This window comes from Schistocerca piceifrons, chromosome 9, assembly GCF_021461385.2.
Source record: "Schistocerca piceifrons isolate TAMUIC-IGC-003096 chromosome 9, iqSchPice1.1, whole genome shotgun sequence".
NCBI classification, from domain to species: domain Eukaryota; kingdom Metazoa; phylum Arthropoda; class Insecta; order Orthoptera; family Acrididae; genus Schistocerca; species Schistocerca piceifrons.
In genome coordinates, this window is record NC_060146.1 from 163,741,674 (window position 1) to 163,758,211 (window position 16,538).

The 16,538-nt window shown below is 44.5% G+C and overlaps 1 protein-coding gene across 1 annotated transcript in view; it reads right to left on the reverse strand.

Annotated features, from left to right (window-relative positions):
* Positions 1-16,538, reverse strand: part of LOC124716805 (trichohyalin-like) — a 118,384-nt gene that overhangs the window by 28,702 nt on the left and 73,144 nt on the right. The window contains exon 9 of the mRNA XM_047243354.1: positions 15,631-15,864. Within this exon, the coding sequence (XP_047099310.1) occupies positions 15,631-15,864 (234 nt within the window). The remainder of the gene's footprint in view (positions 1-15,630; positions 15,865-16,538) is intronic.

A 16,538-nucleotide genomic window follows, 5' to 3' on the forward strand; every position in this document is an offset into this window, starting at 1 on the left:
GCTAAATGTTGCACAACAAACAATTTCTGACCGTTTGAAAGCTATGGGAAAGATGCGAAAGTGTGAAAATGGGTGCCACATGAATTGAATGAAAGACAGATGGAAAACCGAAAAACTATTTGTCAAATTTTGCTTCAAAGACATGAAAGAAAATCAATTTTGCATCGAATTGTTACTTGCGATGAAAAATGGATTTATTTTAAGAATCCTAAACGGGAAAAATCGTGGGTTAATCCGGGACAATCATCAACATCGACTGCAAAACCAGATCGATTCGGCAAGAAGACGATGCTCTGTGTTCGGTGGGATCAGAAAGGTGTGGTGTATCATGAGCTTCTAAAACCCGGTGAAACTGTGAATACTAATCGCTACAGACAACAAATGATCAATTTGAACTATGCATTGATCGAAAAAAGACCAGAATGGGCCAGAAGACATGGCAAAGTAATTTTTTACACGACAATACTCCTGCACACAAAGCAAAACTGGTTCAGGATACAATCAAAACACTTGGCTGGGAGCTGCTACCCCACCCGCCGTATTCACCAGCCTTGGCCCCTCCCGACTACCATTTGTTTTCATCAATGGGACACGCATTGGCTGATTCCAACGAAGAAGTCGAAAATAGGGTGTCTGATTGGTTTGCTTCAAAAGACGAACATTTCTATTGGCGTGGTGTCCACAAATTGCCATAAAGGTGGTCAAAATGTATAGAAAGCAATGGTCAGTACTTTAAATAAAATGTGTTTACTTTTCAATTCAAAATTACTGTTTCATTTTCACAAAAAACAAACGCTCATTTCATACCGGTACACCTGGTACTTAAACCTAATTAATCTAAGGACATCACACACATCCATGCCCGAGGCAGGATTCGAACCTGCGACCGTAGCGGTCGCGCGGCTCCAGACTGAAGCGCCTAGAACCGCTCGGCCACCAAGGCCGGCCTACATCTACATATACATCTACATGGCTACTTTGCAAATCTAACTTAAGTGCCTGGCAAAGGCTTCATCGAACCATCTTCACAATAATTCTCTAGTATTCCAATCTCGTTCAGCTAGCAGAAGAAACGAACACCTACACTGTTGTTGTTGTTGTTGTGGTCTTCAGTCCTGAGACTGGTTTGATGCAGCTCTCCATGCTACTCTATCCTGTGCAAGCTTCTTCATCTCCCAGTACCTACTGCAACCTACATCCTTCTGAATCTGCTTAGTGTATTGATCTCTTGGTCTCCCTCTACGATTTTTACCCTCCACGCTGCCCTCCAATGCTAAATTTGTGATCCCTTGATGCCTCAAAACATGTCCTACCAACCGATCCCTTCTTCTAGTCAAGTTGTGCCACAAACTTCTCTTCTCCCCAATCCTATTCAATACCTCCTCATTAATTACGTGATCTACCCACCTTATCTTCAGCATTCTTCTGTAGCACCACATTTCGAAAGCTTCTATTCACTTCTTGTCCAAACTGGTTATCGTGCATGTTTTACTTCCATACATGGCTACACTCCATACAAATACTTTCAGAAACGACTTCCTGACACTTAAATCTATACTCGATGTTAACAAATTTCTCTTCTTCAGAAACGATTTCCTTGCCATTGCCAGTCTACATTTTATATCCTCTCTACTTCGACCATCATCAGTTATTTTACTCCCTAAATAGCAAAACTCCTTCACTACTTGAAGTCTCTCATTTCCTAATCTAATCCCCTCAGCATCACCCGATTTAATTTGACTACATTCCATTATCCTCGTTTTGCTTTTGTTGATGTTCATCTTATATCCTCCTTTCAAGACACTGTCCATTCCGTTCAACTGCTCTTCCAGGTCCTTTGCTGTCTCTGACAGAATTACAATGTCATCGGCGAACCTCAAAGTTTTTATTTCTTCTCCATGGATTTTAATACCTACTCCGAATTTTTCTTTAGTTTCTTTTACTGCTTGCTCAATATACAGATTGAATAACATCGGGGAGAGGCTACAACCCTGTCTCACTCCTTTCCCAACCACTGCTTCCCTTTCATGCCCCTCGACTCTTATAACTGCCATCTGATTTCTGTACAAATTGTAAATAGCCTTTCGCTCCCTGTATTTTACCCCTGCCACCTTTAGAATTTGAAAGAGAGTATTCCAGTTAACGTTGTCAAAAGCTTTCTCTAAGTCTACAAATGCTAGAAACGTAGGTTTGCCTTTTCTTAATCTTTCTTCTAAGATAAGTCGTAAGGTTAGTATTGCCTCACGTGTTCCAACGTTTCTACGGAATCCAAACTGATCTTCCCCGAGGTCCGCTTCTACCAGTTTTTCCATTCGTCTGTAAAGAATTCGCGTTAGTATTTTGCAGCTGTGACTTATTAAACTGATAGTTCGGTAATTTTCACATCTGTCAACACCTGCTTTCTTTGGGATTGGAATTATTATATTCTTCTTGAAGTCTGTGGGTATTTCGCCTGTCTCATACATCTTGCTCACCAGATGGTAGAGTTTTGTCATGACTGGCTCTCCCAAGGCCATCAGTAGTTCTAATGGAATGTTGTCTACTCCCGGGGCCTTGTTTCGACTCAGATCTTTCAGTGCTCTGTCAAACTCTTCACGCAGTATCTTATCTCCCATTTCATCTTCATCTACATCCTCTTTCATTTCCATAATATTGTCCTCAAGTACATCGCCCTTGTATAAACCCTCTATATACTCCTTCCACCTTTCTGCCTTCCCTTCTTTGCTTAGAACTGGGTTGCCATCTGATCTCTTGTTATTCATACAAGTGGTTCTCTTCTCTCCAAAGGTCTCTTTAATTTTCCTGTAGGCAGTATCTATCTTACCCCTAGTGAGACAAGCCTCTACATCCTTACATTTGTCCTCTAGCCATCCCTGCTTAGCCATTTTGCACTTCCTGTCGATCTCATTTTTGAGACGTTTGTATTCCTTTTTGCCTGCTTCATTTACTGCATTTTTATATTTTCTCCTTTCATCAATTAAATTCAATATTTCTTCTGTTACCCAAGGATTTCTATTAGCCCTCGTCTTTTTACCTACTTGATCCTCTGCTGCCTTCACTACTTCATCCCTCAGAGCTACCCATTCTTCTTCTACTCTATTTCTTTCCCCCATTCCTGTCAATTGTTCCCTTATGCTCTCCCTGAAACTCTGTACAACCTCTGGTTCTTTCAGTTTATCCAGGTCCCATCTCCTTAAATTCCCGCCTTTTTGCAGTTTCTTCAGTTTCAATCTGCAGTTCATAACCAATAGATTGTGGTCAGAATCCACATCTGCCCCTGGAAATGTCTTACAAGCACCTACACTATGTGCTCAAAAGTATCCGGACACGTGGCTGAAAATGACTTACAAGTTCGTGGCGCCCTCCATCGGTAATACTGGAATTCAGTGTGGTGCTGGCCTACCCTTCGCCCTGATGACAATTTCCACTCCCGCAAGCATACGTTCAGTCAGGTGCTGTAAGGTTTCTCGGAGAATGGCAGCCCATTCTTCACGGAGTGCTGCGCTGAGGAGAGGTATCGATGTCGGTCGGTGAGGCATGGCACGAAGTCAGCGTTCCAAAACATCCAAAAGGTGTTTTATAGCATTCAGGTCAGGACTCTGTGCACGCCAATCCTTTACTGACGTATAACCACTCCGCCACAGGCCGTGCATTATGAACAGGTGCTCGATCGTGTTATGCAATCGGCATCCCAGAATTGCTCTTCAACAGTCGGAAGCAAGAAGGTGCTTAAAAACATAAATGTAGGCCTGTGCTGCGATAGTGCCGCGCAAAATAACAAGAGCTGCAAGTCCCCTTCATGAAAAACAAGATCACACCTTAACACCACGGCCTCTGAATTGTACTGTTCACACTACACACGCTGGCAGATGACGTCCACCGGGCATTCGTCATACCCAAGCCCTGCCATCGGATCACCACACTGTATACCGTGATTTGTCACTCCACACAACGATTTTCCATTGTTCAATCGTCCAATGTTTAGGATCCTTACACCACGCGAACGTTGTTTGGCATTTACCGGCGTGATGTGTGGCTTATGAGCAGCCTATCGACCATGAAATCCACGTTTTCTCACCTCCCGCCTAATTGTCATAGTACTTGCAGTGGATCCTGATGCAGTCTGGAATTCGTGTCTGATGGTGTGGATAGATGTCTGCCTATTACACATTATGACCCTTTTCAACTGTCGGCAGTCTCTGTCAGTCAACAGACGAGGTCGGCCTGTATGCTTTTGTGCTGTGCGTGTCCCTTCACGTTTCCACTTGACTATCACATCGTAAACAGTGGGCGCAGAGATGTTTAGGAGTGTGGAGATCTCGCGTTCAGACGTATGACACTTGTGACACCAAATCACCTGACCACGTTCGAAATCCGTGAGTGCCGCGGAGCGCCCCAATCTGCTTTCTCACGTTGTCTACTGACTACTGAGGTCGCTGATATGGAGCAGGTGGCAGCACAATGCATCTAATACGAAAAACCTATGTTTTTGGGGGTGTCCGGATACTTCTGATCACATAGTGTAAGTAAATCCTGTTATATAGTGTTTGATGTCATGTTAGTGACTGTTTGTCTCAAATAAACCATTTGTGTAATAAATCACGCGTACTTACAGTATTCTCGTCGTAACTTTGACGACTGATATTTCCTGTCCTAATAGTCTATAGCAGCTGAAATTTTTATAGTGTTGTTTTATTAACCACGCTATGTATGAATATTATTTGCGCGACAAAACATTCCGACCTTCCCGTACAAGATTACACTGCTTACGAGGAGAACACTGTAAGTGTCATAACCCGATTTCCTAGAAACTTCGCTCAGTGGAAGAAGAGCCAAAATAAGCGAACACGAATCTCGGTTTATCCGTACGTGTTGGACCGTTTCTGAAAATTTAGCCAAGTGTTTCACACTGTTATACACTGATGCGCCGGAGAAACTAGTATAGGCATGCGTATTCAAATAGAGATATATGTAAACAGGTAGAATACAGCGCTACAGTTGTCTATATAAGACAGGTGTCTGGCGCAGTTGTTAGATCGGTTACTGCTGCTACAATGGCAGTGAGTCTGAACGTGGTGTTATAGTCGGCGCACCGCAATGAAATTGGTGATAAATTACTAATTACTGTTTGAGAAGAATAGCATTTACGTAAGTAATATTCACACTTTTCTTCATAATTATTTATTTGTGTAGTATTCAACCTGCTCCAGTTCCATAACGATTAAAAATCTGACACGTGTTCATAGAACGTTTTCGGCTTCTTACCACATGTAGAACCACTTCACAAATTGCCTGACTTGCCTCCTGAACCAGTCTGTATATGTGTGCGTCCAGCACTATTGACATATGTACATATACGAAAGAAAGCTAAGCGTATCATACCAGGAATGGTAACGCAAGTTATGCAGTAAAGTCACAATTATCCGCGGGCGACTGTAAACACATGTGCTATTCGAAAAGTGCAAGCGCTGGTCTGTAGCTATTGCGAGAACGGGCTGTTAATGCCGAATAATCTCTGAAAAGCTAAAACGCATTGTGTTACTGATACAGCAGAAACTGGAAATAGTACACGTACCCAAGGAAGGCGGTATTGGCACGTGAAATCGGCATTGATTTACAATGTGGGTGAAACTACGATGTGTGATATTGGAAAAACGAAGACCAAGTAATTGCCCTTCTGCAGTGGTAACACCGGTTCCCGTCAGATCACCGAAGTTAAGCGCTGTCGGGCTGGGCTAGCACTTGGATGGGTGACCATCCGGTCTGCCGAGCGCTGTTGGTAAGCGGTGTGCACTCATCCCTTGTGAGGAAAACTGAGGAGCTACTTGACTGAGAAGTAGCGGCTGCGGTGTCTGACACATGGCCGGGAGAGCGGTGTGCTGACCCTCCATATCTGTATCCAGTGACGCCTATGGGCTGAGGATGACACGGCGTCCGGTCGGTACCGTTGGGCCTTCATTGCCTGTTCAGGAGGAGTTAAGCACTTGAGTTTGCTAGCACTTCTGACTCATTTAAAGGTTTGTCACAGTGGAAGGCTGTCAAAATGTCTACAATGAGGTAGCGAATGTCATGGGATTGCGAGATGAACATATACAGACGGCGGTAGTATCGTGTACACAAGGTATAAAAGGCCAGTGCATTGGCGCAGCTGTCATTTGTAGTCAAGTGATTCACGTGAAAAGGTCTTCGACGTGATTATGGCTGCAGCGCCTCTCCTTGGCTCGTCACCATATCGGTTGAACACTAGACGACTAGAATACCGTGGCCTGGTCAGATGAGCCCCAATTTCAGTTCGTAAGAGCTGATTACAGGATTCGAGTGTGGCGCAGGCCCCACGAAGTCATGGACCCAAGTTGTCAACAAAACACTGCGTAAGCTGGTGGTGGCGCCATAATGGTGTGGGCTGTGTTTACACGGAGTGGAGTGGGTCCTCCGGTCCATCTGAACCGATCATTGACTGTAAACGGTTGTGTTAGGCTTCTTGGAGACAACAACGTAGCAATTCTACATCTACATGCATACTCCGCAAGCCACCTGACGCTATGTGGCGGAGGGTACCTCGAGTACCTCTATCTGTTCTCCCTTCTATTCCAGTCTCGTATTGTTCGTGGAAAGAAAGATTGTCGGTATGCCTCTGTGTGGGCTCTAATCTCTCTCATTTTATCCTCATGGGCTCTTCGCGAGATATAAGTAGGAGGGAGGAATATACTGCTTGACTCTTCGGTGAAGGTATGTTCTCGAGACTTCGACAACAACCCGTACCGAGCTACTGAGCGTCTCTCTTGCAGAGTCTTCCACTGGAGTTTATCATCTCCGTAACGCTTTCGTGATTACTAAATGATCCTGTAACGAAGCGCCCTGCACTCCGTTGGATCTTCTCTATCTCTTCTACAACCCTATCTGGTACAGAACCCACACTGGTGAGCAATATTCAAGCAGTGGGCGAACAAGTGTACTGTAACCTACTTCCTTTGTTTTCGGATTGCATTTCCTTAGGATTGTTTCAACGAATTTCAGTCTGGCACCTGCTTTACTGACGATCAACTTTATATGGTCATTCCATTTTAAATCATTCCTAATGCCTACTCCCAGATAATTTATAGAATTAACTGCTTCCAGTTGCTGACCTGCTATATTGTAGCTAAATGATGAAGGATCTTTCTTTCTACGTATTCGCAGCACATTACACTTGTCTACATTGAGATTCAATTGCCATTCTCTGCACCGTGCGTCAATTCGTTGCAGATCCTCCTGCATTTCAGTACAATTTTCCATTGTTACAACCTCTCGATATGCTACAGCATCAGCCGCAAAAGGCCTCAGTGGACTTCCGATGTTATCCACAAGGTCATTTATATATATTGTGAATAGCAACGGTCCTACGACAGTCCCCTGCGGCACACCTGAAATCACCCTTTCTTCGGAAGACTTCTCTACATTGAGAATGACATGCTGCGTTCTGTTATCTAGGAACTCTTCAATTCAATCATGCAATTGGTCTGATTGTCCATATGCTCTTATTTTGTTCATTAAACGACTGTGGGGAACTGTATCAAACGCCTTGCGGAAGTCAAGAAACCTGGAAACCCGTGTCTATGGCCCTCTGAGTCTCGTGGACGAATATCGCGAGCTGGGTTTCACACAATCGTCTTTTCCGAAACCCATGCTGATTCCTACAGAGTAGATTTCTAGTCTCCAGAAAAGTCATTATACTCGAACATAATACGTGTTCCAGAATTCTACAACTGATCGACATGGATTATTATGGATGACAATGCGTCATGTCATCAGGCCACAACTGTTCGCCATTGGTTTGATGTACGTTCTGAACAACTGAACGAATGTTTTGGACACCCATAGAACGTTAATGGGATATAATCAAGAGGTCAGTTCGTGCACAGAATCCTGCACTAGAAAAACTATTGCAATTGTGGACGGCTAGAGGCAGCATGGCACAATATTTTTGCACAGGACTTTCAACTACTTGTTGAGTCCATGCCACACGGAATTGCTGCACTATGCAGGGCAACAGGAGGCGTGACACGATATTAGGAGGTATCCCATGACATTACTTACCTCATTTCACATACGGAGATCTGGAGAAAGCTACGTTGGACTTGTTTCAGGAGAGAAGACCAGTGGGCACACAAGTTGGGTAGGTGGGGACAAAGATCTGAATCTGGTGTTTTCTCCTACTTGTGAGACCTTTTACGGTGGAAGAGTCAGGTGTGTTCTGTTAGTGGTTTGCGCTTTGAAGCTTTCGAGATATAAGGTGAGTTAGTTTTTTGAAAATTTCAGTCTAAGTATATACAATTGTTATCGATGGTATAACAAAATGCCTTATACCTCGTGTTAAGTAAACCAATTCAAGCTTTAAGCGTAGTAGTTAGTTTAACAAGCTGCTACATATGGCAACTGGTACCACAATATCAGAAATGCGCGCAAGGGGGCAAAGATCCTACGAACTAGGTAAGGAAAATGTCCGCATGCGTACCTTTGCCCGAAAACCTTTGTCTTTTCTTTCTTCGGTTTTAATACTGTTTGCATATTGTTGCATAACATATTTAATTTGCCTTAATTTATAATTCAATATCTCAGATCGATTATTCAGTAGTGATAAGACTAGTTGAACTTCATAATACACAAACTACGCCACTGTCTTCTAAAAGGTCCAAATGGCTCTGAGCACTATGGGACTTAACTTCTGAGGTCATCAGTCCCCTAGAACTTAGAACTACTTAAACCTAACTAACCTAAGGACATCACACACGCCCATGCCCGATGCTGGATTCGAAACCGCGACCGTAGCGGTCGCGCGGTTCCAGACTGTAGCGCCTAGAACCGCTCGGCCACTCCGGCCGGCTTACGGTCACCGAATGAATAAAATAAGAGCGTACGGAATACCAGACCAGATATGTGACTCGACTGTGGACTTTCTAGCACAGCATGTCATTCTTATCGGAGAGAAATCTTCAGACGTAGAAGCAGTTTCGTGCGGACCCCAAGGGAGGATGGCTTAACTTGAGACAACTAAATATCTCGATAACGAAGCACTGTAGGAAAAAATATTGTAAGCGAAAAATTAATGTTAGTAAAGGGGACCTCTGTCTGTGCTACAACCGGCCACGTCCTAAGAACCCCTCCTGCGGTTCCGGACTGCGCGCCTAGAACCGCGAGACCACCGCGGCCGGCGCTTCTAAAAGGTTAGAGGAGTCTAAGACGCTAAAAGAAAATGGATCTTCGATTCGAAATGCAGCTAAAACGTTTCGATGTAATGAATCCACATTACGTAAAGGACTTAAGGCGGGCTATGAAGTTAGATCACTCGGCCTTTTCAAGAGAGTATTTTCTGAGACACAGGGAACTGAATTGGCGGAGCACTGTATCGGGCTGGATTCTATGTTCTATGAGCTTATGTTTAAGCACTTTCAACATTCAGCATATCGGTTTGCCAAAAGAAATGGCGTAAACCGCATGTTGAGTAAAGAAATCCAAGTGGTAGGGGAAGACTGGACTCATTCGTTCATAGCCTATCATAATTTAAATTTGAGGCAACCGGAGAAAATCAGTATCGGGTGGATGACAAGAGTTCAATAGAGCACAGATGGAACGTTCTTCCAGCAACTTGGAAACTTCGCAATCAAAATATAAATTTCCGCCCCATCGAGTCTATAATGAATACAAAACAGGAATACAGAGTGTACCTGCAAAACAACAAGAAAGGGTGGCAAGAAAACGCCAAATAATAATAATGCAACGTGTTTCCTTGTGCGAAAATGTTTTGTATTGAAATTAGTGATGCGTTAATGTCCCGTTTCGATGTCTAATACGATCTCGATGATGGAGACAATGAGATTAATATTGTACGGATTAATCATGGTAGTACATGACAGGTACTATAATTCTTCTTTAGTCTGTTATAATTATAATAATTTCTTTTTGTGTGAAATTTTGCAACGTAACAATACGATTCCAGAATGAAATTTTCACTCTGCAGCGGAGTGTGCGCTGATATGAAACTTCCTGGCAGATTAAAATCGTGTGCCGGACCGAGACTCGAACTCAGGACCTTTGCCTTTTGCGGGTATGTGCTCTACCATCTGAGCTATCCAAGCACGAGTCACTGTGCGAACGTCCAGTGCCGATGGTCATTTGCCCATTTCAGTCGCAGTCGCCGATGTCGTGGTGTTGACATCGGCATATGTGCGGGGCATCGGCTGTGGAGGCGCACCGTCAGGAGTGTTCGAATCACTGTGTGTTCAGACACACTTGTACTCTGCCCAGCATTAAAGTGTGATGTCAGTCCGGCCACAATTCGTCGCCTATCCTGTTTTACTAGTCTGCCCAGCCTACGACATCCGACATCTGTAATGAGGGGTGGCCACCCAACATCATGACACCTGGACGTGGTTTCAACTTGCTTTCGCCACGTATTGAAGCCACTCACCGCAGCACTCCTCGAACACCTGACAAGTCGTGCAGTCTCCTGGCCATCACAATCTGCCCTCGGTCAAACTCAGATAGATCTTGCACTTTCCCCAATCTACATACGGACAGTACGCTCACTAATACTACATGCACCGTGCGTATGTCTGACTAGCAGTCATTCCACGCAAGGTGACGGGTTTATATCGATAGTAGGTCGGTGGTCATAATATTCTGGGTGATCAGTGTATAAACTTCATAGCCGGCCGGTGTGGCCGTGCGGTTCTAGACGCTTCAGTCTGGAACCGCGTGACCGCTACGGTCGCAGGTTCGAATCCTGCCTGGGGCATGGATGTGTGTGATGTCCTTACGTTAGTTAGGTTTAAGTAGTTCTAAGTTAGGGGACTGATGACCTCAGATGTTAAGTCCCATAGTGCTCAGAGCCATTTGAACCATTTTTTATAAACTTCATATTGGAAGCAACATTTCAGTCTCAGGAGTCAGTACTGTGAGACGTGTAAACACTTCAGGCCCGGAAATGTAATGGCGCAAACATTCCTTGGTAACAGTGCCCCACAATGTTGGCACTTAATGTTGCCAGGCTACATTGTCAACAATACATAATTTCTATTGCTAGTCTAAACCTACGTTTAGAATTGTTTTTATGAGATCGACACATACTTCCAGATGATTAGTGCCCGGAGCAAACTGTATGTGTGAACAGCGGCAAGCTATTTCTCATGCCTCTTTTCATTTAGTATGAGAATAACACACTAATTAGAGGAGCAGATTTCAGTATTAATATTTTATTAAAGGCAACTGCATTACAGTGACTGTACGTACTGACTTCTAACTTCATATAAAACACATTTATTATGGTGTAGCTCTTTCTTGTTTTTCTGTATGCTTTCTGTGAGTGTGGGGGAATGGAAAGCACACTGCCCTGAGGCAGGCAACATCGATCAGTTGTGAAGTTTTGGAACACGTATTATGTTCGAGTGTAATGACTTTTCTGGAGACTAGAAATCTACTCTGTAGGAATCAGCATGGGTTTCGAAAAAGACGATCGTGTGAAACCCAGCTCGCGCTATTCGTCCACGAGACTCAGAGGGCCATAGACACGGGTCCCCAGGTAGATGCCGTGTTTCTTGACTTCCGCAAGGCGTTCGATACAGTTCCCCACAGACGTTTAATGAACAAAGTAAGAGCATATGGACTATGAGACCAATTATGTGATTGAGTTGAAGAGTTCCTAGATAACAGAACGCAGCATGTCATTCTCAATGGAGAGAAGTCTACCGAAGTAAGAGTGATTTCAGGTGTGCCGCAGGGGAGTGACGTAGGACAGTTGCTACTCACAATATATATAAATGACCTTGTGGATAACATCGGAAGTCCACTGAGGCTTTTTGTGGCTGATGCTGTAGCATATCGAGACGTTGTAACAATGGAAAATTGTACTGAAATGCAGGAGGATGTGCAACTAATTGACGCATGGTGCAGGGAATGGCAACTGAATTTCAATGTAGACAAGTGTAATGTGCTGCGAATACATAGAAGGAAAGATACTTTATCATTTAGCTTCAATATAGCAGGTCAGCAACTGGAAGCAGTTAATTCCATAAATTATCTGGGAGTAGGCATCTGAAGCGATTTAAAACGGAATGGCTATATAAAACTAATCGTCGGTAAAGCAGATGCCAGACTGAGATTCATTGGAAGAATCCTAAATAAATGCAGTCCAAAAACAAAGGAAGTAGGTTACAGTACACTTGTTCGCCCACTGCTTGAATATTGCTCACCAGTGTGGGATCCGTACCAGATAGGGTTGATGGAAGAGATAGAGAAGATCCAACGGAGAGCAGCGCGCTTCGTTACAGGATCATTTACTAATCGCGAAAGCGTTACGGAGATGATAGATAAACTCCAGTGGAAGACTCTGCAGGAGACACGCTCAGTAGCTCCGTACGGGCTTGTGTTAAAGTTTCGAGAACATATCTTCACCGAGGAGTCAAGCAGTATATTGCTCCCTCCTATGTATATCTCGTGAAGAGACCATGAGGATAAAATCAGAGAGATTAGAGCCCACACAGAGGTATACCGACAATGTTTCTTTCCACGAACAATACGAGACTGGAACAGAAGGGAGAACCAATAGAGGTACTCAAAGTCCCCTCCGCCACACACCGTCAGGTGGCACGCGGAGTATGGCATGGGCACAGCTGGGTAGCTGCTGGTGCTGACTCCATGGAAGTCGCGATGCCGGGTCAGCCACGGGTGGGCGGGGGGGGGGGGGAATGGGGAAGGGGAGAGAGTCAGCTGTTGTACATTAACGACCTAGCCTGCCCTGAAGTCGAGCTGAGGTCAGGGAATGGTCTGTGTCAGGGGGGGGGGGGGGCAGCGCTTACTCATGTACTGGAGAGTGCCTTCAAGAGATCAAAATCTTACACTGTCCCAATCAAACATGGCCTGCAGAAAGATAAGAACCTAGTCTTGGGCTCAGTTTTCTACACTCTTGGCCATCCAAAATACAACACCCTGAAGGAAGCATTCAAATCAGGTGAAATCTGCAGTATACATTTGCGCGATGACAGAGGGAGATGAATAGCATTTCAGCACAGGTGCACATCACGGGAGCCGGTAGCGGCACCTGCAAGCACTATATGAATGAGGAACAAACAGCCATATTGAAGCACTGTGATTGTTCTTTCGTATGGTTGTTTTGAGTAAGCATCTCCAGACTGCCTCTCAGCAGACAGCAAGTGTCTTTCGAGTACATCCTGGAGTTCGAACGAGGAAGAATAGTTGCCTATAGGGATTGCAGATTATCTGTCATAGAAATCGGTGATAGTGTCAGAGAGACCGAAACAACTGCGATGTGGATCTGTAATCGCTGAATGAAGAAGTGAATGACGGACCAAGGGGACCGATTGCAACCACGACTACACATGATGATGGGCATATTGTGGGCATGGCAGTGATGGATCACTCTGCCACATCGCGTACCGTATCACAACAAATTCTGTCTGTTGTGCAACAAGCAGTGTCCATGCCTACCATTTGACGTCATTTGCAGCAGAATGGACTGTCACAAGGCGTCTATTGCTGCGTTTGCCTCTGAGTCAGTGCTATAGGCATTTGTGTTGGCAGTGATGCGATAAACGACGGACATGGGCAACTGAATGGAACAACACTGTTTTTACCGAGAAATCCCGATTCTTCCTGCACCACCGCGATGGTTGGATTAGAGTCTGGAGAGATTTTTTAACTGTTGCCTTATGCATCGCCATACTGGTCCTGCACCCGGTATTATGGTTTGGGGTGGTATTGGATACCACTCCACCCCCTCCCCTCATAGTATGCGGTGCTGGTACACTAAACAGACAGCGTTACATCTCTGAAGCGCTAGAGCCTGTTGTCTTCCTACACCTTCAGAGCTTGCCGAAGTCACATTCGAACAGGATAGGAGACATCTGTAAAGTAAACTGATAACCTTTCTTAGTAGATCTGTTTCACGTGAATTTAATTGAATAAACGAATGTGTTAATCCAAAGCTTGTTTCTGTTAACACCTCCCATTCACAAAAATTTTTTTCATTGTAATTCTCCACTTTAGGATCCATACCTATAGCCTCAAATTCTTCACGTTATCCATTCCATTGTGCACAATAATGGCTTGGGTCTTAAAGGCATGTCTAGCTCTTAATTAACTTTCTGTGTCAGGGTAAACATTTTTACACGTAAGGACTTTTTCAAGGGGCGATCAAAAACTTTCCATTCGAGAGCGCTGTTGCAGTATATATGCAACCCAGTACGACTCTGATGCGAGTATATAAGCACCGACATGTAGGGTTATTGGCACCTTCAAATGCAGACTCTTTGATGGCCCATTACATTTGCACTTGACTCTCAACAAAGTAAATGTAACATAATGCACACACATGGACTTGAGGATATAATATGGTTTGACTGTGTAATTGGTGGTCAATCACTGGAATCACACACAGCCTACAAATACGAAGAAGTTTCTATCAAAAGCAACTGAAAGACACAAATTTATTGAAAGAATCCACATGATGTGTAATAGTCATATGAGAGAGATCTCTTATGTATCACTCTTCAACTAATTCTTGAGTATTTTTTGTAAGCGTGGGTCCATCACCAAGCTGGATTAACTGGAGAGATAGAAAAGTTCCAAAGAAGAGCTGCACTGTTGATTTAGAATTTGGTTTGTCAGTGTGAATGTCAGGAGAAAGACTCCAAAAACTGCAGTGTGTAATGAGTGGGATAGCTTGTTGTGGAAGGACTTACTCACGGAACTTACTACATCCTCCACTACATATCCTCAATAATGTACAAATTCCGTGAATAATAGAGAAATTCTGACTCTGAGACATTCGTACCGACACCGTTTTCCCCTCATAAAATCTACGAATCGAATGAATTGTAAGGAAAGTTATAGTGGTGCTCCGTGCACCCTCCCTGTCACATCATACGGGGATTGGGAGTGTACACTATATGTACATGAGGTGCACAAAAATATGGAAACACCAAAAACTCAACACATTACCACGCCTAATACGGTGTAAGAAAACTTCTGGCATGCAAAAGATTCCAATCACGTCGAAATGGATAAATACAGGCCGTGTTTGGGTTTCAAGGGAATTTTACCATTCTTCCTGAAAACTACCAGCAATCTCACATTATTATGATGGAGGTGGATAGCGACCATGCACCCTTCTCTTCATATCAGATTACAAATCTCAATAACACTGGTGTCTGGTGACGATGGTGGTCATGGTAGATGTGTTAATTCAGCCTGGTGCTCACAAAAGCAGTTCTGCATAATGCAAGCTGTGCAAATAGGGTTTCTGTCGTTTTGGAACACAGCATCACCTTGGGGGAACAAACTTTGTGCCATGGGACTTAGACAAGTTGCCTCTTGAAACACCGAAGACTTTGGCTCTCTTCGTTATAGAAGTATGCATTGTAGCAGCACAGACAATTCTCCCACGTTCTAAATCACTCAACTGGGATATAATCTACTCACAACTGCACAGAGCGCTGTTCTGACCACGACTGACACTTGCGCCATATGGGGGCACTGAACAGGTCGCACTCGTGGTCAGATACAGCAGCGCAATCAGCAGGCTTAGCCAGCAGCGGCCGCAGCCGCACAGCTGCCGCCGCCTCTGCGCCTACACACCTGTGCGGCGGGCCGCAGCTGCTGCAGCGAACCCAGCTGCGCCGCCAGCTGTTCCCTCGCGGCCGCCAGTCGCTGTTCCTGCTGCTCCACCGCCTCCCTCAGCTGCCTCGTCGCCTCCTCCCTCTTCTCCAGGGACTTCTGCCACTGCTCCCGCTGCTGTCTCTCCGACGTCTCCAGCCGCTCCAAGCGCTTCTTCGACTCTGCCTCCAGCTTCTCCAGGGACACGCGCCACATCTGCAAGCATTGCAAAGTTCTCCAGCTGAGATGGGTGACAAATTACGACAGTAATAATAGTTTTAAGCGTTCATCATTATGAACATTATAGTCTACACTAAAGTAGGACATTCAAAACAACAATGAGAGAAGCTCAGAAAGTAGTGCACAATAATTTTATTACCACAATGTATAATAGGTTACAAAAAAATCACAAATGAACTTCCCTGTTCGTAGAAGTCCGTTTGGTTCGAGTATAACCATCTGAAGACTGCTGGATTTCACTTCTGGATCCTTACAAGTAATCGTGAATACCACACACCTCGCCAGAATAGAACAACATACTGCCCTCCTAGGCGAAACTAGGAAGCCAGTATTGACACACACAGCACATAACTGCGTACATATGATCAACTGGCTCTCTAGGTGTCCATTACAAAGCATATTAGTAAACACTCTAGCACCCCACTACTCTAAGACACTGGGTAAGGCAACACATGGAATGGAACCAGTGTCAATGCTGTTCCATTTTCTACACTGAGAGGCGCAACAATATGCATTGAGGTGACAACAGTCATTGGGTAGCGATATCCACATGTAGAGATGGCAGCAGAATAGCATATGATGATGATGAACTCCCATACTTCGAGGAGCATAGGGGACGATGCGGGAGACCTGCACCACCGTACTAGGCA